The 24,997-nt window shown below is 48.0% G+C and overlaps 1 protein-coding gene across 2 annotated transcripts in view; it reads right to left on the bottom strand.

The window, feature by feature from the left end:
• The window catches only part of SIK2 (salt inducible kinase 2), a 473,348-nt gene that overhangs the window by 17,597 nt on the left and 430,754 nt on the right, over positions 1-24,997 (bottom strand). For both annotated transcript variants that reach the window (XM_069614303.1, XM_069614302.1), the window contains exons 10-12: positions 19,103-19,346; positions 9,768-10,055; positions 620-783 (exon numbers count right to left, since the gene is read on the bottom strand). In XM_069614303.1, coding sequence (XP_069470404.1) covers positions 620-783; positions 9,768-10,055; positions 19,103-19,346 — 696 coding nt within the window. The remainder of the gene's footprint in view (positions 1-619; positions 784-9,767; positions 10,056-19,102; positions 19,347-24,997) is intronic.

Below are 24,997 nucleotides of genomic sequence, written 5' to 3'. Positions count from 1 at the left end.
TCTCCAGGTTCAGATGGCATTTTCAATATCATCTCAATGCTGCAGGTTTCCTGCTGGCCCGCAGGCGCATGGAAATAGCCATGACCAATGATACAGAAGACTAGGTGCCGTCCCACCCTTCAGCTTACAATGATGAAAAGCGGGTTCAAGTTTTCTCTGAACACATCTGACACCGTTAGGCCATTGTCCTTCTTTTGTGTCCTTCTCATATCTTTAATGGCTTCCTGTTATATGGGCGGCGGCTCTGCCTCACCCAACGCTTTGGATACGCTACAATCCCTAAATTACTGAAATACAATAAAGGAAATGCGTGGGTGCAGAAATCAACAAATGGCCCTTGCTTTGAAGACAGAGACCAAACTTGGACAGAAAATAAGAGAATTTCGCTCGAAAATACACATTAGAAATTATGATTTCTACGCAAAGTCAACACTAAGTCAGGTTTTCGTTTTCTGCTAAGTCATTAAACAAAAAGGTTTTCAACGATTTCCCATAAGGCAACACAAGTTCTGATGCATGAGCAATTTAAGTGAAAAGCAGAACAATTAGCAAGCTTTTTCCACCATCGGAATCACAGGAAAGTGAGAACTCTTCCATAAGTGTCTTAATGTGATATTACCTGAGGATGGCCACCAATTAGGTCTTGAAGATGGGGCGAGGTGGACCCCAGGCTCGGGTCTTCATGCGATCCAATCTGCTCATACAGCATCTGGACCTTGTTCAGCTCCAGGATTCCTTTGGTTCGTGCTAGATTCTGAAGGTGCTGCCGAAACGCCACGATTCCTAACGCAGATGCAAACAATGGAAGTTCATTTGTATAGTGTGCGGAGTCAATGACAGCTTAAATTTGCTTTGCAAGAAGTTATTATGGTTGTAGAAAGCCTGGATTGACGCTATTCAGCTTTGCCAGGAAATGATCGGACACGTCTATCCTGTTTTCATGACTGCTGCCAAAGCACAGATGTCACTTTCCCCCAATCATCACCTAAGCATGACCATAATGTTGTCCTTGATATTAACCCTGACTTATCCCAGAGGGCATCATCTGAAAAGGTATTTGTATCTACTGGTTCTATAACCCAATTCACCACGACTCAATATAGCAACCTTGGCACCCAACCTGTGACTTAGGGGTTAAACACAAATCCTTACATAGATCGTTACCTCTCTGAGAAATCATCCCAGAAACAATCTACACTTTGAAACCTAAGGTGATGGAATAATTGTGCTTAATTAAACAATATTTCCCAAATGTACTATTGTTATTAGTTTAACCTGCATTCCACAACAAAAGGGGCCTGACCATATGCGCTATGATCTAGAATCTTGACATGATGAAACAGAACACATGTTTCTGGCCTTCAATGATTTAAAAAAAGAAATGAAAGGTAGACTTTAGCTGTACATTCACATTCAAACTCTTGTTTGCCCAAAAAACTATACAAAGAAAAAATAATAAATATACACAAATGGCATAAAAATCAATGTTTAATGTCAACAGAATTATGTGAATAAATACATCTTTAGGGTAACCAAACAAAAAGAAAGGGAATAAGAATTGGAAACTCACTAATTATCGCAGATTTACCTACTTGTTGAACTCATGCAAAGGGATGGCACTCACTACATTTTTATCGGAATGAATCTTGCAAAAAATAAAAAATCCATTATCTACCAGGTGGGTAAACTCTACCTCACTCTCTCAACTCGGATGGCTCCCCTTTCTCTCACAATTGAAATTCCGATTCCTCTGCCTTGTCTACAAATCTCTCCATGACCTTGCCCCCCTACCTTGCCTCCCTCCTCTCATTTTACTCTCCCTCCCGCTCTCTCTGCTCAGCTGATCACCTTCTCGCCATACCCCCAGCCCCTTGTACCTCCTCGCAATTCCGCTCCCCTCTCCACTGGAACGCCCTATCTCCCTCTATCCGCTCCACCTCTACCTACCCGTCTTTCCGCTCCTCCCTCAAAGCCCTTCTTCTCCACTCCCTCCGACTCTCCTTCCCTACCTCTCTCCCCCCTCACACGCCTGCCCTCTTCCCTTGCCCACCCCCTCCCCGCACCCTCTGATGACCCCAATTTGGATACTGTAACCACCTTAATGCGTTGGAGGTCCCCCAGGGTCTCCGCCTCTTCCACCCCCCCCCTGTGTAAATTGATCTAAATACTACATCACTGGTTTGTTTCATGTTTGTATATTATGCTTCATTCATTATTGTACCTGTTGTTATTCTGTAAAGTGCTATATAAACTCAATAAACATAAACAATACCTTGCCTTTCAGTTACAATTATAGTCGTGAACAAAGCATTTTATCGACAGACACGTTTCGACATAATGTGCCAATTAATGTTTCAGCACGCTCTTCCTCAGGGTAACAGTTTTTCAGATTGTTATCCACAAGGATGTAGATACTGCCTAAACCCTCACTCTATTCAGAAGTCAACATTCAGAATGGCAATGTTGCTGAACAGAAGAGAAGAGTGAGCCAAGGATCTTCATCTGTATCTTGCCTGCGCAGGGCACAAAATGAGTATTTTTGTATTAAATCTGATTAATAAACTCAATGCTTCATTAGACTACACATTCAAAGGAAATACATATCATTGTCTTTAAGGTACCCACATTATTAAAGTTTGCACCTTGAAAGGATATATTGTAGAGCCCAGATGATTTGCATTCATGCACTTTTGTTGACCTTAAAATTGTTTTTCATGCAAATTGTTTAATGCATATTCATTTTTCTTTTTTATATTCACAATTCGAATATGAAGGACATTTCTAACTTTTATTTCCTTTTTAATTCAGAAAAGGTTAGGGGCACTTTTTCTCGTGCATTAGTTTAACCTGTGCCACATAGAAATGTGTTAAAATGTTCTTCCTGAGCAGAGTGGATCGCCTGCTCTGCTACTGTACTTCTGCTGGCTAAAAGCAAATCACACTGTACTCCAACTTCACATGATTCCAGTGAAGGGTCATGAGGGCGTACATCTTCGTCACAACCGTTTGATGCCATTTCCGCTTCCATCAGTTATAATGAGCGGGCAAGCAGCATTCCTCTCATAGGTGATGTTAGGTCTGGTAAAGATCCGGAGCTACGCTAATGTCGGGATTGCCGGGACTCGGGGCTAGCTATAGCCTTTTGGTTGTAGCCACTGAGCTTCTATCCGGGGCTAGAACCAAAAGACCCAGGGCTATAGCCCCCTCAGCCTCCCCCCCCCCCAGCAACGCCTCTGATTCCTCCTTATCAAGTACTTGTATTCGTTTTACAATACATCCTCATTAAGGAACAACCGGCCAAAGAGCTCCATAAAGATAATGAGATCTTGGCAGTGGCATGAGCTCTCTTCACAACACTATATCACTTTCAAGTATACAAACACCCAGGACTATTCTACAACTCCTCAGGTCAGAGTTGTCCATAGACCACTGGCCCCTTACTATAGAACTCAACTCTCATCAAATGCTGTTTGCATGCCCCTAAATAAGTCCCATGCAGCCCATATCGCGCCATCCACTGTATATGTAGATGCCCAGACAATGGTGCCAGATGAGGTGCCCGCGAGCCCTGCTGCTTTCGTTAACACTGAAGACTCCGCTTTGACTCCAGCTCGGCCTTTAATCTCCCACTATGATCTCTCTCTTCTGGGTCCCAACTTGGTACACAGCATCTACTGCAATTTGATGTCAGGGGTCTTTTCAGGTTTCTGTTATACGCCCTCCACTCCAGAATATATCTATGGTATTGCATCTCTCTTCTTGGGATGTGTTGTGAGATATTCCAATCTTGGTGCCTCTCCCCCAGCGGTGTTGCTAGGTCTAGAAAAAATCTTGGGCTATGCCAATGTCGGGACTGGGGGCTAGCTAGCCTTTTGGTTGTAGCTCCTGAGATTCTATCCGGGGCTACAATCAAAAGACCGGGAGCTGTAGCCCTCAGACTCCCCATAGCAACGCCCCTGCTCTCCCCTAACCATCCAGAGTGTCCTATTCTATACTGGCTGGTGTCGGTCAGTGTGAAAGTGCTTCAGCGATCTGGCCTCTTAGGTTGTGTGTTTAAACTAAAAGTGGTGGATGATTCCAATTTCATTCCTGCACTAAATAAATTACCTGTTGTCATTTCATCTGAGCAGTGAACTTCTTTATGATAAGTTACCACTCTTTCTCAATGCTCCCACAATATGTGTTATGCACAACTGTTCCCATCCTTCCGCCGCAGGACGTGGTCATGTGCATGGGTGCATGACCTGCATGGCAGATTAGTTTTTTTGTTATTGCATATGATGAAAGGAGGTATTCCATTAATCCGGAGCCCTGGGACCGCCTCTCATCTGCCTTCACCCTTCTGGCTCCAGCCCATCACATTATGCTCTCTATGTGACCTGACTGATTAACACAAGATCAGTGTGTTTTGTGAGATCAGCAACTCCCTGATCTCCACAACAACCATCGGGCTCTCCCTTTTGCCGCATATCTTTCACTAGATAAACAGTAGACCACGCTTGTTTTAGGGACTCCAACCTGCTTTTCGGTTTTCCAGGGAATGTGCGTCAAGTTCCGAGCTTTGCCCCGAAGAAGCTCCCATCTGAAGTGCTGCATGCAGGACGCGAGTTCATTTTTGATTAAGGAAATTATAGAACACATTGCCTGTATATGTCGGCAGTGTCTAGTTTTGTGCAGCTTTAAACACTTCTGTGCACAGAATGTTGCGACTTTGGAGTAGTGACTGTCATTACAAAAAAGCTGTGTATTACATTAGCTCAAAAGGAGAAGCCGGGCAGCATAGCTGTGTGTCTTGATTAAACACAGTGCAATCTTTGGAAGCTTTTTCACTTCCTCGGTCTAGATTTTCTAAGTTACTACCAATTTTCTTTTAGTAGAAAAATCCAAAATTGGGGTGAGGGGAAAAAGCCTGACCGTCTCGCTGGCCTCCCCAAGCTTTTTCCCATTGCATTGTATTCACAATTCTAGGAGCTTTGGGATTCGTGTAATTTGGGAAGTGCAGCGCTTTCCCTTCCAATGGATTTCTCACATTGACGAAGTAGAGGCTGATAAGTAGGAGTCCAGTAACTGGCCCCTGTGCTGTCCGAGTGGCCGCCCCGGTCTTCTCTGATGCATCACTGCCTCCATTCCTTTAACCTGCTCCACGTCCAGTTCCCCACCAGGGGAAGCCCTCAGAACCGCCTCCAGAGCCTTCTGGTAGGAACCTTGCTGGAGAGATTTCTGAAATCCAACTAGACCACAACCATCACTCTTACGCAACAGAATTCCCTAGTCAACACCAATCAAACAATTGCATCATATTAGTCCGGCGTGACCAATTGCTATTGGTACAGCCGTTTCCAGATAGTCCCCTGTTGTCTTTTTTCAGAACTCCTTTCATGAATCATGCCGCTACCATTTAGGTGTGTCTGCAGGTTTCCAGTCACGCCTCTGCTTTGGAAAAGCAGTGTTGCATGAGCTCTTTTCTGGTCCCCGAGAGCGGCGTTGCATAAGCTCTTTTCTGATCCCTGAAAGCGGCGTTGCATACAGTCTTTTCTGGTCCCTGAGGGCGGCGTTGCATACACCCTTTTCTGGTCCCTGAGGGCAGCGTTGCATGAGCTCTTTTCTGGTCCCTGAGGGCGGTGTTGCATGAGCTCTTTTCTGGTCCCTGAGAGTGGCGTTGCATAAGCTCTTTTCTGATCCCTGAGAGCAGCGTTGCATACAGTCTTTTCTGGTCCCTGAGGGCGGCGTTGCATACAGTCTTTTCTGATCCCTGAGGGCGGCATTGCATACGCTCTTTTCTGGTCCCTGAGGGCAGCGTTGTATGAGCTCTTTTCTGGTCCCTGAGAGCAGCGTTGCATGAGCTTGTTGCTGGTTCCTGAAAGCAGCGTTGCATACACTCTTTTCTGATCCCTTAGAGCAGAGTTGTATGAGCTCTTTTCTGATCCCGCAGAGCAGCAGTGCATGAGCTCTTTTCTGGTCCCTGAGAGGAACGTTGCATATGCTCTTTTCTGGTCCCGAAGAGCGGCGTTGCAGAAGCTCTTTTCTGATCCCTGAGAGCAGCGTTGCATGAGCTCTTTTCTAGTCCCTGAGAGCAGCGTTGCAGAAGCTCTTTTCTGGTCCCTGAGAGCGACTTTGCATAAGCTCTTTTCTGGTCCCTGAGAGCGGCGTTGCATAAGCTCTTTTCTGGTCCCTGAGAGTGGCTTTGCATAAGCTCTTTTCTGATCCCGCAGAGCAGCGTTGCATGAGCTCTTTACAGAACCCAGAGAGCAGCGTTGCATGAGCTCTTCTCTGGTCCCCGAGAGTGGCATTCCATACGCTCTTTTCTGATCCCTCAGAGCAGCGTTGTATGAGCTCTTTTCTGGTGCCCTGAGAGCAGCGTTGCATGAGCTCTTTTGTGGTCCCTGAGAGTAGTGTTGCAGAAGCTCTTTTCTGGTCCCTGAGGGCAGCGTTGCATATGCTCTTTTCTGGTCCCTGAGGGCAGCGTTGTATGAGCTCTTTTCTGGTCCCTGAGAGCAGTGTTGCATGAGCTCTTTGCTGGTCCCTGAAAGCGGCGCTGCATACGCTCTTTTCTGATCCCTCAGAGCAGAGATGTATGAGCTCTTTTCTGGTTTCCTGGGAGCAGCGTTGTTGGAGCTCTTTTCTGGTCCCTGAGAGTAGTGTTGCAGAAGCTCTTTTCTGATCCCTGAGAGCAGTGTTGCATGAGCTCTTTTCTGGTCCCTGAGAGCGGGGTTGCATACGCTCTTTTCTGATCCCGCAGAGCAGCGTTGCATGAGCTCTTTTCTGGTCCCGAAGAGCAGCGTTGCATACGCTCTTTTCTGGTCCCTGAGAGCAGCGTTGCAAAAGCTCTTTTCTGGTCCCTGAGAGCGACGTTGCATAAGCTCTTTTCTGGTCCCTGAGAGCGACGTTGCATAAGCTCTTTTCTGGTCCCTGAGAGCGGCATTGCATAAGCTCTTTTCTGGTCCCTGAGAGTGGTTTTGCATAAGCTCTTTTCTGATCCCTGAGAGCAGCGTTACATGAGCTCTTTTCTGGTCCCTGAGAGTGGCGTTGCATGAGCTCTTCTCTGGTCCCTGAGAGTGGCGTTGCATGAGCTCTTTTCTGGTCCCTGAGAACAGCGTTGCATGTGCTCTTTTCTGGTCCCGGACCTCACTATTGGCTTCAATGAGGACCTGACGGTGAATCGATATCCCGCTGGCCACATCTTCGAGGACACTGGTTTGGTGACTCATGTCTTCATCCCCCAATGGTTGGGTTGGTTTCCACCACCGTGTATCCACCGTCCTCCTATTTATAATCTTCTCTTTCATTTGTAGGAATTCTTTTTACATTTCTTTTGTGAATAGCTCCAAGATATTTAGCCCTGCTCAACTTTTACCCAGGTCCTCCCCTTTTCCTGCACTGCGCCCGCGCCTACCTCAACTATAAAAAAAACATTTTGACTGGCGGGCCAATGCGTCCTGTATTTTGGTCTTTGCCCGCCTCAATTATTTTCTATACACCTCTTCGCATTCAAGTACTTTTTTACCTACTCCGATCCCTTCTTCCTTCAAAAGGCCAATCCTTTTACTCTTAAACTGTTTAACCCCTTATTTGGGTAGCCTGACTTTGCAATGTAGCGCCTTGCTTTATGGGGAGGGTATAGAGGTAATTGTGTGCTATGTTTTAGATATCCCAGCAGGATCTTCCTCACCCTCTAGGGTTGATGTCTTGAAGTGCACACCTGCTAATCAGTCATTCATTCATCCAGAGCGCTCACGCGATCGTTTGACAGGATATTGGTATGGTCACCTGGATCCAGTAGCACCCACGCAGCTAGACCGGTAGAGAGAGAGGAAGAAAGCATTGCGATTGTGAGACACAGGGGGGGAGGGGTTCAGGGTTGGGAGGGGCTAGCATCAGAGCCGATTTGGCCAATGTGCCCTTCTCTTTTCCCCACTCGAAGTACATTCCATTAGCCAAAGGGTCTCGAAGGCCATCTACCCCATGGCCAGCACCTTTGACCTACGTTGGTCAATAATGTCAGATAAATATTACATAAGAGCCTAGTTAAATACACACCAGTTCGTCATTCCTCAGATCGAGGTCAAAGTTAATGGAGAACAGGCCATGTGGCCAACATGCCACATTACATGCGAGAGATGCTAGTCCAGTCCCTGTTTTAACTTTGCATTCCGAGACTTGTAGTCCTGAGTTTATAAAGGAGAAATCTGACACTACAAGTCCCAGAATTCACAGTGAAATCGGGGACTGGCCTAGCATCTCATCTGAAAAGGGACATACTGGCATGCATGAAAAGACTAAATGAAGTAAAACGATTAGTGTATTAAAGAGTTAGTTACCTGGAATACTGTGTGCCATGCACTCGGCACTTTTGGTGCCATTCCAAACACTACCACGCCAAGGCGCTCAGAACACACAGGGCGTTGGGGAACTTCACGTGCATGCTACCCTAAGGTCATAGGTTTACAATGCAGCCACCATGTGGATTTCACAAATACCAAATCAGGACTTGCTTCGATCAACCCAAAACAATCACATCCTCAAGCAAAAAGTCACAAACACAGGCAGCCAGATATTCATTAGATATTGTGAGAGTTATATAGTGTTTTACTCCAAAGAACATTTTAACATGAAATGAGTATGGGCCACTGGCATGCAGAAGGCACACATGATCTTAAAATGGCTCTGGTGGCGAAGTACAGCCTAAGATTAAAAAGATATAGCTCATGATATTGCTACAATAACAATAATAAAATAAAACATGTTTTAAACTTATTTGCACCATGCCCATGAACTCCAAGGGACCAGGTTACCCACAGGAAGCAAATGGCTACAAATACCCCAACACTGATCAAACATGGTGGCAGGTTCCCTGGGCCACAAGGCACACATCTCCTGCATCTGGGTGCACTCCAGCCTGCTGCACTTTAGAAATCAGCTCAAAGAAAGGGCTGCACTTCTTTCAGAGATAAAGGATGTGAAGACCACCCTCCAACCACTGCCTAGGGTACTTGTGGACACGTTATGTTAGAGTGCTGTATTCAAAGTGACTGAATGGACGTTAAAGAATAGTTTTTACAAAATGTAAACAAATATATCAGATTTAAAAAAATCTTCTACTTCCACGCAAAGTCTACAGGAAATCAAAGAAAATGTTAAAAGATTATCCAGTAATATGTAAAAAAAAAAAAAAAAAAAAAAAAAAAAGCTAGGCATGAACAATAACAAAATAACTGAATCACCATTATCAAAAAGCTAATTGATGGGGACATAATTCAATTTTGATGACTAACATTTACTTCAGATTTAACAAAACTTAAGTCAAAAATACATTATTTTAGAATTGAGGGCGAGTGAGTTCCTTGTGATAAGGAACTGCTCAACGTGTTCTAACACTTTGTAGTTTCAGATCTATAAACTGGCATGGAATGCCACCGAGATATCGAAGGGTGAAGATCAATTCTCAGACCTTTTGACCAATGTCTCGGGAGGATAGCTCAGGGGGGCAGCGTGCTCACCTTGGGAGCAAGACGACTCGGAGCAACACAGGTTCGATCCCCGGGTCCGTGCTTAGAAACCTCTGGTTATTAGGTGCGTTATAAATAACCTATCATATCATATCAATGATCTGAAATGATCTAGAATGGTAGGGATGAATTCTCACGCTTTATGCAGAAGTACCTGGACGATCAGTTCTCAGACGCATCACAGAACAATCTGGAATGGTGGGAACCAATTCTCATGCTTTTTGCAGAAGGACCTGGAAGGGTGAGGATTAATTCTCGTACCTTGCGTTAGTGAGGTATCCGACGCTCTTCTCCCCTCGCGGAAACTGACCGGAGATCGGTTGTGAGCCTCGCGTTTCTGAGATGTTAGCACCTGCATGGCGGCGGGGTTGGCCGGCCGCATGCCCAAAAAGGGGGTAGTCATTTGGGCAACTGGCTGGTTCACAAGCACCACCTCCTTCAACACTGGGGACTCCTCCAGGAAGTTGAGGTCGTTTTGGATCGAACCCATTTCGTACTCAGAGTCCACGCTTCCCAAGGACGAGTTGTTGACCATGCTGAAGAGTTTCCCTTTGGAAGAAAAATAAACAATATAATATGAATGATCAAACTAAATAATTTCTTGGAACCTAATAGATATTATTCCCAATTCAATTCTACTGCTTGTTTTTAATCAACAACAGAAGGTTATGGGCCGCATTGGCGCTGCCATTTGAATCTTTAACCTCTCGGTTGAACATATGTTTAAGATGGATGCATAACCCATTGAATTGATGGATTTATGATATAACCTTGAGAAAAAAGCAGTAATTTCACGAGGCAAAAGAAGATTCAATTGGCATGATCAACAGCTTATTTATACCATCAATAATAAACAACACTCATTGAGATGGAGAGCAAACTCATTTTGTCTGACAATTTGTATTGAAAGGTGGAGATCGTGGCAATCACAACTTTCATCTCCCGGTTGGTGACCCTTCAGACTATAAAAAGTTATATTAGAAAATATGTATACAGGGAAAGAGCACAAAATGCAAGAAACAGACTCTAAGCAAAGGAGACAAAAACTGCAAAGGAATTCAAAAAGGCCCAGAACAGATTTCGAATCGGGAGACAATATTACTGAGTGAGCACAACGCTGGCGACCATGGGCACACGTTTGCAACATGCAGCTCTCAAGAATCTTTGGAAATCGCTTCCATAATCCCTCACTATTGCCTATACTGGCTAGGACTGATGGAAATTGTAGCCCAAAATAACTGGAGTGCCAAAGGTTACAGACTCCTGATGTAGAGTTCAGGCCAGATGGCTGTCGCCTTTAGCTACCAGTAAACAAGTTTGTAAGCAGTGCTGGGAATGGAAAGAATGTACTGGGGGAACTGTCAACTCTTTGGCATGATGTGGGAAGGAGGAGGCTGTGGGATGGGGCGTGGCCCCGGTCAGGTTGTGCAACACAGTACCTCTTCATAGAACCCAATCTTGGTGATTTGCATAAAAGCAAAGAGCATTATGGGACACCATAATGTCCACAATTTTAAATGTTAAACATGTCTTACAGTGATTCAGTAAGAAACCCTTTAAGCGAATAATGGACTCTTCTGTTTTGATTGATCACAATATTCACCCTACTAAAGGTGAAGCCTGTAAATTGTAGAACAAATATCTGTTTAAACAGCTGCAACACTGCATGTGAGGCTTCGGCAGTTTATGTTTGGGGTGTCCACTGCGGTTACTAGTGTGTGCAACAAGTGTGCTGTAACTCCACAGGGGCCCATTCAGCCTCAGAACAGATCTGGTTTGTTGATTTCTGTGCGAGCCCCTGGACCTGGACCTGGGGATAGGGCAGTGCTCTGTGGAGCTTTAGCATGCGTGAGCAACCTGTGCTTCAACCAGCAGACTGCTTTCACAAGACTGGCCGCCGCTCCGTGCCAAGTCGTCTGTAAGCGGTCTGCTTTTTGAGGTGCATGATCTGTTACGTGCTAGCCCCTGGGCCTAGGGGAGGAGCGGCGCTGAAGCAAGATGTTTTTTGCCGGAGCGCCGCTCCCTCTTGTTCCGGCCCATTCCCTGCTCTGTTGTAAGTAAAGCACATGCAATCGATGTTAAATTGGCGCTTGTGGATGGGTTAAAAGCATCATTGGTTTTCTGGTCTTCTTTCAGGGGTCCCTCTGCAATCGACATAATGACTTGTAGGGGTGAACCCCTACAATGAATTGCTTTTTTGAGCTGCATTTTATGCAGTTCTATACCATCCATAAAGCCCTGTGAAGTTGTGCCCATTGTCCTCTGCACCCTATTCCCTGTTAAAGAGTTTCCAGAGCACCCATGCACCCGGCAGCCCAACCCGCATGCCCAAACTCTAGGGCTAAGGAGTATTGCTGACTTGATGCCAGGCTGCATGGCTTTGATTAATACGCATGCCACCCCCCCTCCCTCCACCAGCCCAAAAACCGTCTTCACATATGGCCACATTTAAAATGCTGTTGGCAGTGTCTGCAGAGAAGCCAGGCATTGAATGGGCATTGCACATGAAGTACGCTTTCGCCCACCTGAGCAGGCTGAAGATGCATTGCTCAGCAGCAAGTTAAGGTCTACATGATCTGTGTGAGGAGCGTGCACCGTGGTTCAGCATGGCAAGCTTGCCTTAGTGCACAGCACTCCAGGGCCCGGTTATAACAGTCTGGCGCCTTTCATAAGCACCATATTACACCCGTGTGGGTTATAAATCACTTAGAGCAGGTATGGTGGTAATGGAGAAAAAAACAAGTGGCATATTAAATACCTCCTATTTCTAAAATACCACCTCATTACAGGTTGCGAGTGCATGGAAGATCTACAGCATGGGAATAGTTTCTTACCTGTAACTCCATTTCTCCAGCATTGGTATCTTACATGGATTCACATGCTTAGAATATTCCCCGTCATCAGACTGGGACCCCTCGGTACACATATATAGCCTTTTCCAATAGGAAAACTTCCGACACTTTTGTGTCCTATCTACGTCCTTTTAGGACCCGCCTACGCATGCTCCGTAGGCCGTCCCCGTATAAGAGGCCCGCCCCTGCGGTTCCCCTTCAGATTTCGGCCCCTCCAAAGTAGGAAGGGTTAATTTTATCCATTAAATACATTACATTCCGGGGAGGTTGGTGGGTCATGTGAATCCATGAAAGATACCAATGCTGGAGAAATGGAGTTACAGGTAAGAAACTATTCCCTTCTCCAGCATTGGATCTTTCATGGATTCACATGCTTAGAATAGATTGTATAGCAGTAACACTTGAGACGGTGGTGAGAATGTAATGTAATATACCCTCAACATACTACACAATGCATATGTACAGTAGGAATAAGTTACCTCATATAACCTTACCCACATAAAATCAACTGTCATTAAAAAGGTAGACAACAGATTCTCCACAGCGTGGAGCTTACCTTACTGAAACAGATGGCGCAGGACAGCTCTTCCCATCTGCACCTCGTCCGCATGCTGCCTAGCAAGGCAGTAGTGGCGGGTAAACGTGTGGGGCACTGACCATGCCGCAGCTTGGCATATGTCCGTCAACGGAATTCCTGCCCACAAAGCTGTTGAGGAGGACATCGATCTTGTAGAATGGGCTCTAGGATGTCCTTGCAGTGGCCTTCCGGCCTTAGAGTGACAAAACGCAATCGTCGATGAGACCCATCGAGCCAATCCTTGTTTAGAGATTGCTTTTCCTCTCGTCGACGGACCATACGCGACGAACAGTTGTCTAGTAGACCTGAATTCCTGTGTACGATGTAGGTAAAATTTCAGAGCCCTCTTAACGTCCAGGGTATGAAGAGCTTTTTCTGCTGCCGATGATGGTGTGGCGAAGAAAGTAGGGAGAACAATGGACGAGTGTTTGTGATACACTGTCGGAACTTTTGGGACGAACATAGGATTAGTTGCCACGACTACTTTGTCCTTAAAGAATCTTAGGTATTGCGGGTCTTCGACCAGCGCTTGCAGTTCCGAGATTCTTCTAGCTGATGTGATAGCAATCAAGAATGCCAACTTCCACGAAATGAATTTTATGTCGGACGTGGCCATAGGCTCAAAAGGCGGCTTCATTAAGCCTGCCAACACTGTGTTGAGACTCCAAGTCGGGGGGAAACGTTTTTCCGGGGGAAAAGCTCGAAATAAACCCCTCATGAAGTGTTTTACAAGTCTGTCGCTAAATAGAGGAGACGACTGCCTTTTCCTTGTGAACCTCGAGATGGCCGCCAGGTGCACCTTTATCGATGCGAAGGATAATCCCCTCTCCGCTAAGAGGAGCAGGTAAGGTAGAACTTGTTCCGGCGTCACCGACAACGATTGTAGGCCCTGTTGCCCCTTACACCATTCACAGAACCTCCGCCACTTATAGGAGTAGGATTTGTTTGTAGAAGGGGCTCTAGCCGCCTGTAGAATTTTTTGGCAATCCTCTGAAATGTCTAAGGCGCCGAACTCCGAGAAGTCAGGAGCCAGGACGTAAGGTTGAGACTGTCCGGGTCGTGATGCCACACCGTGCCTCTGTCCCGGGATAGAAGGTACGGGACTTTCGGAAACGCTATGGGATGTTCCAGCGACAGATGGAGGAGGTCTGAGAACCACGGTTGCCTCGGCCAGTATGGTGTCACTAGAATCACCCGGCAATTGTATCTGCATATCCACTGTATTGTTTTCCGTATGAGGGGAAATGGGGGGGAAAGCATAGAGGAACATGTCCGTCCATGTGAAGGAGAACGCCTCCCCCACCGACCCCTCTTGGGGCCATCTGCTTGCAAATTGCTCGCATTTCTTGTTGTCTTTGGTCGCGAAGGCGTCCAGAGGGGGTTGACCCCATTTCTCGAACACTTTCCTCAAGTGACCCGTGTCCACTTCCCACTCGTGTATCTGGGCCATGCTTCTGCTGAAGGAGTCGGCTTGGCCGTTCCTCACTCCTGGAAGGTGATGAGCCACGAGGGAAATTCCGTGCTTCGCTGTCCAATGCCATGTTTTCTGGGCTTCTATGGAAAGAGTCCTTGATCGTGTCTCTCCTTGTTTCCTCAGATAATACATGGCTGTTGTATTGTCGGTCAGTATTCGCACTCGCGAACTCTTGATGTGTGGTAGGAAAGCCTTCAAAGCCCATCGTACCGCTCTGAGTTCCAGTACGTTTATGTGTAGGAGTGACTCCGTTGGAGACCAGCGACCTTGCGTTTGGAGAGCACCCATGTGCGCTCCCCATCCGGTTAGGGACGCATCCGTAACTATGGTGCTCTGAAACTCCGGCTCCTGTAGGGGCACACCGCTGTTCAGATTGTGGGAACTCTGCCACCACTGAAGGGTCCGACGTAGCTTGTCGTCGTCGACGGTTATCTTGTCCGACCACGATCCCTGAGCCTGTGTCCATCGGTCCGCGAGGAATTCTTGGACTGGCCTCATGAATAGTCGACAGTTTCTCACCAGATGGATGCAGGATGCCTTGGCCCGTAGGACCGAAACATACTTTCTCACTGAGATCCTGGTGTTTCGCCGTAGTCGGGCGCTTGTTGAATGAGTCTTGAGGTCCTGTCGAGGGAAGGTTTCACCAGCCCTAACTGAGTCTCGAACTGTGCCCCCAAGAATACCAGCGTTCTCGATGGCCGCAGAGAGGATTTCTCGAAGTTTATGGCGAATCCTAGCCATTGTAGAAGCTGCATGGTGGCTTGCAGACTTGTGTTGGTCGACGCTGGGGAGGATCCCCTTACCAGCCAGTCGTCGAGGTATGGGTATACGTGGTGGCTTTGCTTCCTTAGCCAGGCAGCCACTGGAGCCAGGCATTTAGTGAACGTTCTGGGGGAGGTCTTGAGCCCGAAAGGAAGAACCGTGAATTGGTAGTGAGTTCGCCCTATTACAAAGCGTAGGAATTTCCTGTGTTTCTGACACATTGGAATATGGAAATACGCGTCCTGTAAATCCAGGGACGCCAGGAAATCTCCCTTTTGAACTGCGCGGATCACCTCCTGCAGAGTGAGCATCTTGAATTTCAGGCTCTTTAAGGACTTGTTGAGATCGTGTAAGTCTAGAATGGGACGCCATTTGCCGTTCAGCTTTTTTACGATTAAGTATCTTGAGTAGACTCCTTGACCTCTCTGTGATGTTGGAACTAATTATATCACGCCCTTCGCTAACATGAGTGTAACCTCTTGTTGCAGTACCTTCATATGGGACTGAGCGGTGAACGCAGGTGGAATTTGCGGAGGGTTGTGTTTGAATTGCAGAGAGTGTCCGATTCTTATGGTGTCTAGCACCCATTGGTCCGTCGTTATCCTTTCCCATTCGTCGACATATGCTGAAACTCTTCCCCCCAGAACGGTGTGTGGTATGTCACTGCTGATCTTTATTCTGCTTGTCTCTCGACGACGACTGGTATGATGGTCGTTTTCTGGAAGACTGGAAGTTTCGTCGACGGTTAGCCGATTGTGAGGCACGTCGGTATCCCTGGGAGGGGTAAGCCGATCTGGCAAAGGATCTGTCTCCAGAAGAGAATCTTGAATTACCTGAAGCCCCTCTAAAGGGACGAAAAGACTTGTAACTTCTGCCACTCTGGAGGGCACCCAATGAACGTGCCGTGTCCGAATCTTCTTTCATCCCTTTTAGGGCCTCGTCCACCTTTTCACCGAAAAGAAGGTCTCCCTCAAAGGGCATATCTAAGACCTTGTATTGCACTTCTGGCCTGAAGTAGGTGCACTTAAGCCATGACTGTTGACGCAATACCACCCCATTGTTAACTTGCTTGAAGCCTGACTCAGCGAGATCCACCGCGATGTTTATTGCGTGATTTGAGGCTTCCTCACCCTCTCGGACTAGTAGCATCGCCGCCTTTCTCTGTTCTTCTGGAAGATGGTCAAGCAGCGGAGCTAGTCTGTGCCACATCTCCCTATCGTATCTGGCCACAATTGCCAGAGAGTTTGCGGCCTTTACTGTGGTCGCTCCCACGGAGAGCACTTTCTTGCCAAAGACATCTTGGCGTCTCGCCTCGTTCTCAGGAGGAGTCGTGCACTTGTGCTGTGCCTTTGCCTTCCTCGCTGCTGCCGCCGACACCACCGAGTCCGGCGTTGGTTGGGAGGATAAACACTTGGGGGTCGACTCTGGAGCCTTAAACTTCTTTTCTAGGTGTCCTTTCACTGCTGGTTCTGAGAATGGGTGTCTCATTGTCTGCAACCCCTCTTTCCATACATGGTCTAGTATTGGTATCGAGAACACCAACCTCCTTCTCTTGCCCATGTGGTCGAACAAAAAACAATCCTTTTTCTGTTCTTCTTGGGACAGACCAAATTCTTTGCATGCCTTCTCCATCATAGAATGGAATGACGCAATGTCGTCCGGAGGGGACGGGTGAGCCGGGCTTCTGGGGTTTTCCAACTCCGCTTCTGACTCCCAGGTAGGATCCCTGGAGGGGGATGAGATATCCGACATGGCTCCCCTGTCAGACTCTGAATCTGGTAGCTCACCTTCCTCCTGTGCCAGTGTTGAGATTGGCGTGCGTGGGTGCGTCGGTCGACGGGACGGGCCCGGCTCGTCGACGAGTGACTGTGGCAGGCTTGCCTGGGGTAGTCGCTGGTCCAACGACTGCAACAAGGACTGAAGCGTGGACAGAATATCCAACGACAGAACCGATTGAGGATTGAGGAGAGGGGCAGATACCGGTGTAACGGATGCCCTCGTCGACGACTTGTCAGCCGCTCGTAGCCCTAGGTCTGCTGGGCCGGCAACTCTCTCGTTCTCGTCCTCCGAGGACAGCAACATAGCTTGTTCTTGAACCAAAGGCTCCGGGGGGGTTGGGTCAAAGACTTCAGGCCTCCAGGCCTCCTGTAGGAACCCCGTCGACGAGGCCCTCGTCGACGCCATTGTCGACGGGACGGTGGATGCCCCCTGTGCCAGTGGCAGGGAGGCGGCCGATGACTGGACCGGCGTCGACGACGAAGACTTCGCAGGTGGTTTCGGCGGTCCCGCCTTCTCCACACTGTGCCCGCTTTTGCTGGACTCTCGACTCGTGGTCGATCTGTGATGATCGCCAGAGGAGGGTTTCCTTTCCTTCTCATGCTTTTTTGATGAGGATGATTTCTTTGCCGAGGAGTCTCTAGTGGAGTGACTTCCAGACGACTCTTTTTCCGACGGTCTAGATTTCTTCGGCGGTGGTTCCCACGAGGCCGCGCGGCATGATGTTTTCGCCGACTGTGTGGAGCCCACCTCCGAGGGGGGGTATGCCCCCGCTCCATCATTCAGCCATGCCACCAGGCGTCGGTTCCGGTCTTTGAGGGTTTTTTGAGAAAACCCCTTGCATATGTCGCAGGTATCCGCCGAATGGTGAGGGTGGAGGCAATATATGCAGTCCATATGTCCGTCCCCCTCGTAAACCTTTTTTAAGCCGCATGTCGCGCATGGACGGAACAGCGCTTTACCTGGCACAGAGGACATTATTACTCGAAATCCAATGACGCAACCTAGTACAAAACAGTAGGACAACACAAGGAGATCCCACTACTTTGGAGACGGTTGAAATCTGAAGGGAAAATGCGGGGGCGGGCCTCTTATACGGGGACGGCCTACAGAGCATGCGTAGGCGGGTCCTAAAAGGACGTAGATAGGACACAAAAGTGTCGGAAGTTTTCCTATTGGAAAAGGCCATATATGTCTACCGAGGGGTCCCAGACGACGGGGAATATTCTAAGCATGTGAATCCATGAAAGATCCAATGCTGGAGAAGGGCTAAATCACCCATACTTACACCATGCAGCTCCTTCCATTTATTGTATACCATAAAGGTTGCCACCTGTAATGAGGTGGTATTTTAAAAACAGGAGGTATTTACAACCCCACTTGTTACTGTTCCCACCATACCTGAAATGAAGCCCAAAGTCATTTATAACACGCCAAAACACTACAAGAGGAACTAAACTCAAGAACTAAACACAGGCCTAGTACGGTAGTTGCCTGTCTGTTTCCTTTTCCCCCACCCTACCCCATTCCCTCCTTACCGGTCTTAGCACTTGCTCTATCTAAAATATCGACAGGCCGGGTACGATAGTTAATTTCACATTCTTGTTGTTCATATTAGAATGTCATTGTATTTTTTCCCTTGTTCCCTCCCTTGCTGTGAAGCGCTTTGCAACACAATAAACTATCATATCAAACCTGGACAGCAGGGTATTAGCTTAGACGACACTTAAAAGTGCCTCCTTTTCTATGTGGTCATCGGTGCATTTAGTGCCTAGAGGCAATTCAGTTTACACAGCCTGTGTGCATTTTCTATTTATTTATTTCTACCAAGTTGAGCAGCTGCTCCCTATTGCTATAGACAGCAGTTGCATTGATGTGATCTTAAATTCCACAATTGCACCAAAGGGAAAAGCCTTGGAGATCTGAGTCGTGCTTGGCTTGATCTCCTGATTTAACGTATATCATTTAAAGCATGCGCAGTAATGGTCTTGGAATGCCCGACTCCCCAACCCCTACCTCCCAAACACTTGCGTTACCATCCTACATTTGATGGTGTACCCATGCAGCATTTGTCAAACATGTCAAAATGGCCGACAGCGCCACATGCCCACCGGTGTGTGCGTATGAAAGGCAGCATGATACATAAGCTCCGCACCTTCCACCTCTGTGCTGCTGCTGGGCCCCATGACGATCTGATTGGTGACTTCGGCGAGCGTATGACGTCGTTGCCCCGAGCGGGCGGCCTGGAAGGCCTTGAACGTGTGCGTCGGGTCGTCCTCCGAGTCGTCCTCTGTCTCGATGCCCTCGTCAATCGACGTTTCCATCATGTTGCTAGGCAACGACTGGCATCCCTTCCGCGTCACCACAGGAGGCAACGGGTCCAGAAGGCAGCCGTTCACCTAAATGGCACGGGGCGAGAAAAGAGCACATCAATTATTTTATCACAAAGCAGCCGTTGTTCCACCACCCCAGGAGAAGCAAGGATCGCATTCTAAGATATGGACTGGAGTCCATTTTTATAATGAAGGAAATTATACATCAAACATTGCATGTATATGTGGACAGTGTTTATTTCTGACCAACATTAAACTCTTCCATGCACAAAATGTTGGGACTTGGGTGTAGTGACTCATTACAAAAAAAGCTGTGTATTACCATTCGCGTAAAAAGAAAAAAAACACACCTAAGATATGATACGATATATATCATTTATAACGCGGCTGTACACAAGTGTTTCTAGGCGCGAATATATACACACTGGGCATTCTTAGCGAATTGTGTTGCCCACAACTACCCTAAACATTTCAAACACCCAATGCGCCACAGAGTCAACAAAACGATAGAATGCAAAGACTATTCATTTAAGGTTTTGATAAGGTAGGGAATCGGCTCCTCCTAGGTGCAGTGTAGCACGGTCTATGGACCAGTCGTAGGCATTACAGAAGGAACATATCTAACATGAAGTGTTCAGGGTCGGACTGGGCCATAAAATTACCAATGAAGAAGTGGGCCACAGTTGCAAATAGCTATTCATTCCTTTTGTGACACTCTTTGAACAGTAATTAAGGGGTCGTTTTTTTGGATAAAGTTTGATGCAAATTGTGCAATTTAAAGAATATTTTTACAGCAACACTGGTCAAAACTACCAGCTGAATAGTGAAGTAACTCATCAAACTGCCCCAAATTGGCCCAAAAACTGTCCCAAAAAGTGTCCCACTTTGACAAAAAAAAACAGGCCCACACCAGCATTTTGTGCTTTTGGTTCGGCCATGTGCCCATTGCCCTATAGGCCAGTCTGAGCCTGGAAGTGTTGTGCATAGAACTTTCTGAGTGTGTGTGTCTATGGGTGTGTGCATGTGTGTCTCCCGTAGGAACCGGATATAGAAACTAGCAAAGGGTATAGACAGCGCCAAAATGCCAAAGGGCCACTCTGTGCACTTTATAAATGTAAATAAATAAATAGCTGGGATGGGGTATGGGTTCAGGACAGCACTGGATATGGCAAGTTGAAGTACCGGAATGCAAAGTGCAAAGCTGGGATATGCACCAAGATCTCCATTTACCATCTGCCTACTCAGTAGATGTCGCGTAATGTATACTTTTGAATACTACAAGTCATGTTGTTAAGAGAACTTGCACAGAGAGAGAGAGGGCAGAATTTAATCTCGGGTCTCCCGGTTTTGCAATTGTCAACTAAGATGCCTGTTAAAATTCTTTGCATTTATAGGTCTCACATTTGTGACAAAGTCCCCTGCCTGACCTTGCTGGTGGGTGTCATTAAGGGGACCTGGTGTCACCACGAGTCAGGTGATGCTGGGCCCCAGGGTGGCTGGCATAGAGAGGGATTCTCTGGTTACCCCTACTATGAAAAGCGTGGGAAGCAGAGGTTCGCCACAATGCCACCTCTAATGCTCCGGTCCCTTTAAGAGAACTGTGGAATGAGCAGCAGATGGAGCAGCGCCTGCATGCTAGCCCCCCCCCCCCCCGCCCTCCCCGCCCTCACGCAGCTGCATAAATCCTGTATAAAACTACCAGGGCAAGAAGAGGAGCTGAACTAGGATGGGAAACGTCAGCAGTCAACCAGTCTCCATACAAGCTCCCCAAGCCCTTACATATTAGACCAGTAGGCTAAGGGAGTCCACCCCGACTGCAGGGCCAGGGTCTGGCAAGAAAAGAGGAGCACCCCAAGGAAGGGACTGGTCAAACCCATATCCCACGCCAAAGAGAGACTCAGAGGTGGGGTGGGGTGGGGTCAAGGCCCTATTAAATGAAGGCAGTGAGAGCTGGGAGGAGTTCATTTGGAGATGGGTGGCTAAGCGAGCAGAAGGAGCTGGTGCAGGAGACGAGGCGGGGGATCCAGGAGGCTGGTGAGAGAAAGACCCACAAGGTCCAGGAGGCTGGACGAGAGAGCCAGGGCAACGGCGAGAGGAAGACCCTGGAACCTGGGGCAAGGTAAACCCAGGAGCCTTGGGCAAAATACACCCAGGAGACTGGGGCATGGTAGACCCACGAGACTGGGCATAGTAGATTCACGAGACTGGGGCATGGTAGACCCACGAGACTGGTAGACCCACGAGACTGGGGCAAGGTAGACTGGGGCAATGTAGACACAGGAGACTGGGGCAAGGTAGACCCATGAGACTGGTAGACCCACGAGACTGGGGCAAGGTAGACCCACGAGACTGGGGCAAGGTAGATCCACGAGACTGGGGCAAGGTAGATCCACGAGACTGGGGCATGATAGACCCACAATGCTGGGGAATGGTAGACCCAAGATGCTGGGGAATGGTAGACCCACGATACTGGGGAATGGTAGACCCACGATGCTGGGGAATGGTAGACCCACGAGACCGGGGCATGGTAGACCCACGAGACCGGGGCATGGTAGACCCACGAGACTGGGGCAAGGTAGACCCACGAGACTGGGGCAAGGTAGACCCACGGGACTGGGGCAAGGTAGACCCAGGAGAATGGGGCGGACTGGGGCAAGGTAAACCCAGAAGCATGAGGCACGGTAAACCCAGGAGACTGGGGCAAGTTAAACTCATAAGACTTGAAAGAGGTAAACATAGGAGCCGGGGGAGAGGAAGACCGAGGAAGCTTTGGAAAGAAAGACCCAAAGAGTTGCGAGGGGACAGGGATCCAAGGGCTTCGGTGAGATTAAAGTTTCGGGTGAGAGAGGGAGCTAGCGACATAAGAGGTAGGGGAGAGAGAGCAAAAGAGGGAGCGAGAAAGGGAGGGAGAGGAGAGAGAGTGAACAAATGAAAATCAAGAGGTTGTTGAGAGAGTGAAAGGAGAGAAAGGCCAGGGAAGTTGGAAATGAGAGATTGCAAAGATAACTAGTTACCTATAGAGAAGATAGATGTTAAACAGTGAAGTGACTACTAAAGAGAAGGGTCACTAGAGTAGAGAGGTGAAGCAGTGAATCCTCAGAAGTCGGGGAACAAGAAGGACAGCAAGAGACTAAGAAAACAAAGCGCAGAGTTGAATGGTGTAGATTTTTAGGGGGAAGCCTGGACAGGTGGAGGAACGAGGCTGAGTGTTGAGGAGGAGAAGCATGAGGATAAAATAGAGGAAGGGAAAGAGCACAAGAAGGCCCCTCCGGTGCAAGCGCACAGCAGGCAGTTGATGAAGAGAGAAGGCCTCAGAACCACGTCTGCAGGAGAGGGAGGTGGTGAGAGACCTACAGATGCCCCTGTGCCTCCTGTCTACCCAGGTCTCTTGACCTTAGTTGAGGCCGGTGCTAGAGTGATTTGCACCACAAGAAAAGCACTAGGCTCCTGCGCAGGCTTAATACCCTCCACACCGTCCACTAACCGCACAAGAGCATTTTCAAGGAAGCTACAAACACCAGAGGCTGGGACTTTTCTGAAAGACAGACTGTCAAGACAAGGAAGGACCCTGAAAAGCCAAAACAGGAATTGTGAGAAACATTTGGAGTTCTTTATGTTTTGTTTGGATCAACCATATATACGAGGCGCGTCTGTTGCGTTACGCCGCCGGGAGAGACCAGAATCTGGGCTTCAAAATAACAGAAGAACTCGAAGGGTGAAGACTTACCCTGAGAACTGACCACATTCCGGTGAGCGACTACCCCGGAGAAGGTCATTTTTAGCTTATTCTTAACGGTCTTCATTTGCTTTGCCTTTGTAAGATACCCAGATAATGAAGAATGAAGACACCTCATTTGCATCTCACCCATGCTTCAAGCCACTCTGCTTCATGACACCTCACACCAACCAAGTGCCCCTAAACTGAAGGCCAATATTATGGCTTCTCGGCGCTGGAGCCATTCCATCGATTCGTGAACCCTTCACCGGTCTTTAATGTTTGCATCTAGCAGAGTTTAGCCTTCATCAGGATCTGCTCACCCACTGAATTGGAAAATCCAGTCAGGTTTCCAGGATATCCATAATGAATATGTATGAGAAAAAAACACATGCAACCAATTTCAATGGAGGTTATTTGCAAATTGTTTGAGGCCTTTTGAAACCGAGTGGATTTTTGTAATTTTTGAGTTGACAGGCCCATCTGCAGTGCAAATATGACAGAACCGAATGAAACAAATGGGGGCAGGACAATAAGCAATGCGGTGCCTCCATCACAGCGATCTGCCAGAAAGCGCCCCTATAACAAGTAAGGTTTCGAGGCGCTTTTTGGACGCATCATTGCATGCCAGTGGTCCGGGCGGCACCTGAACGCTATGATACACCTTGTCTTCCGCCCAGATCCGTTCTCCTTCACAAGACGCTACCTTCTTAGGACCGTTTTGCCGCCTGCTTCTCTTATAGCTCGATTCCCGTTAAGGGCGCAGGCCACGCGCTGACTGGAAGCAGGTAAACAAATGCCAGCTTTTGTTTAATTATGAATTTAATGTTGGATATCCAGGATGTATACACAGGGCCGCGAAGAGACGGGAACTGGGACGAGGGGGTGGCGGCAGCGTCCATGATTCAGCATTTTCGATATAGGCCAATAGAGTTGGTCCCAATTGAATCCCCAGTCATTAAGAATCCATGGCAGGCCATTCAAATAGTTACCATGACTCGGGTGTACATGTCCATTCATCGTAGCACTTAATGCCGGTGGATGGGGAACATATAGTCCCACTTTCTTGCAAATCAAGAAACGGATCGACTCGGGGTTAAAGAGAGAATTTGGGGAAATAGTAATGTTGCTACTGGACCTACGTGTTGACCTGTAGCATTTTCTTCTCAAGTACATATATAAAGAAACTGCGTCTCTAAGTAGGTAATGTTGGTCACTTGCACAGTGCCGATGGCATCACAGAGCTGCAAGGGAGGAGTTGAATAACAGTGCAGGCTGCAGGGGACACAGACGTTGGGTGCATTGGGCCGCGCCATGTCGGTTGCATCTAAACTGCTCATGTTGACCTAATGCAGTTCCCAAGCGCTGTGCAGGCCAGAAAACAAGAGTCAACTTGCGAGTTGGGGAAGTCAAGAACAAGAAAGGGCAACGGAGGGCATTAGCAGCTGGGAAGACTGATACATGATGTTCCGTCTTGCGTCGCCAGGCCGCTTTGAAGCGTTGCGGCGGAACAAAAAGGGAACATTAAGAGATTATGTCCATGAAATTTCACCTTGGACAGAAACACTACAGACAGAAGCCGATCATTTGCCCTTTTATTCAGGGGCCTGGTATCTTTGAATTCTTGCATGCAGTTTTCGGACACAGAGGCTGGTCCGGATGAGAAGGTTGCTTTGCTGTCATGGAGGGTGATGTGTGCCTGTGGAGGGCGATCTGATGGGTGGCCATGGAGGGCGATCTGATGTAAGGCTGATCTGATGTGTGGCGGCAGAGGCTGATCCAATGTGTGATGCTGGAGGGCGATCCGATGTGCGACGCTGGAGGGCGATCCGATGTGCGACGCTGGAGGGCGATCCGATGTGTGACGCTGGAGGGCGATCCGATGTGTGGCAGCAGAGGCTGATCCGATGTGTGGCGGCAGAGGCCGATCTGATGTGTGGCGGCAGAGGCTGATCCGATGTGCGGCGGCAGAGGCTGATCCGATGTCTGATGCCGGAGGGCG

Source organism: Ambystoma mexicanum, chromosome 9 (genome assembly GCF_040938575.1).
Source record: "Ambystoma mexicanum isolate Mex_15411 chromosome 9, UKY_AmexF1_1, whole genome shotgun sequence".
NCBI classification, from domain to species: domain Eukaryota; kingdom Metazoa; phylum Chordata; class Amphibia; order Caudata; family Ambystomatidae; genus Ambystoma; species Ambystoma mexicanum.
This window is presented reverse-complemented; position numbering and strand designations above follow the sequence as displayed.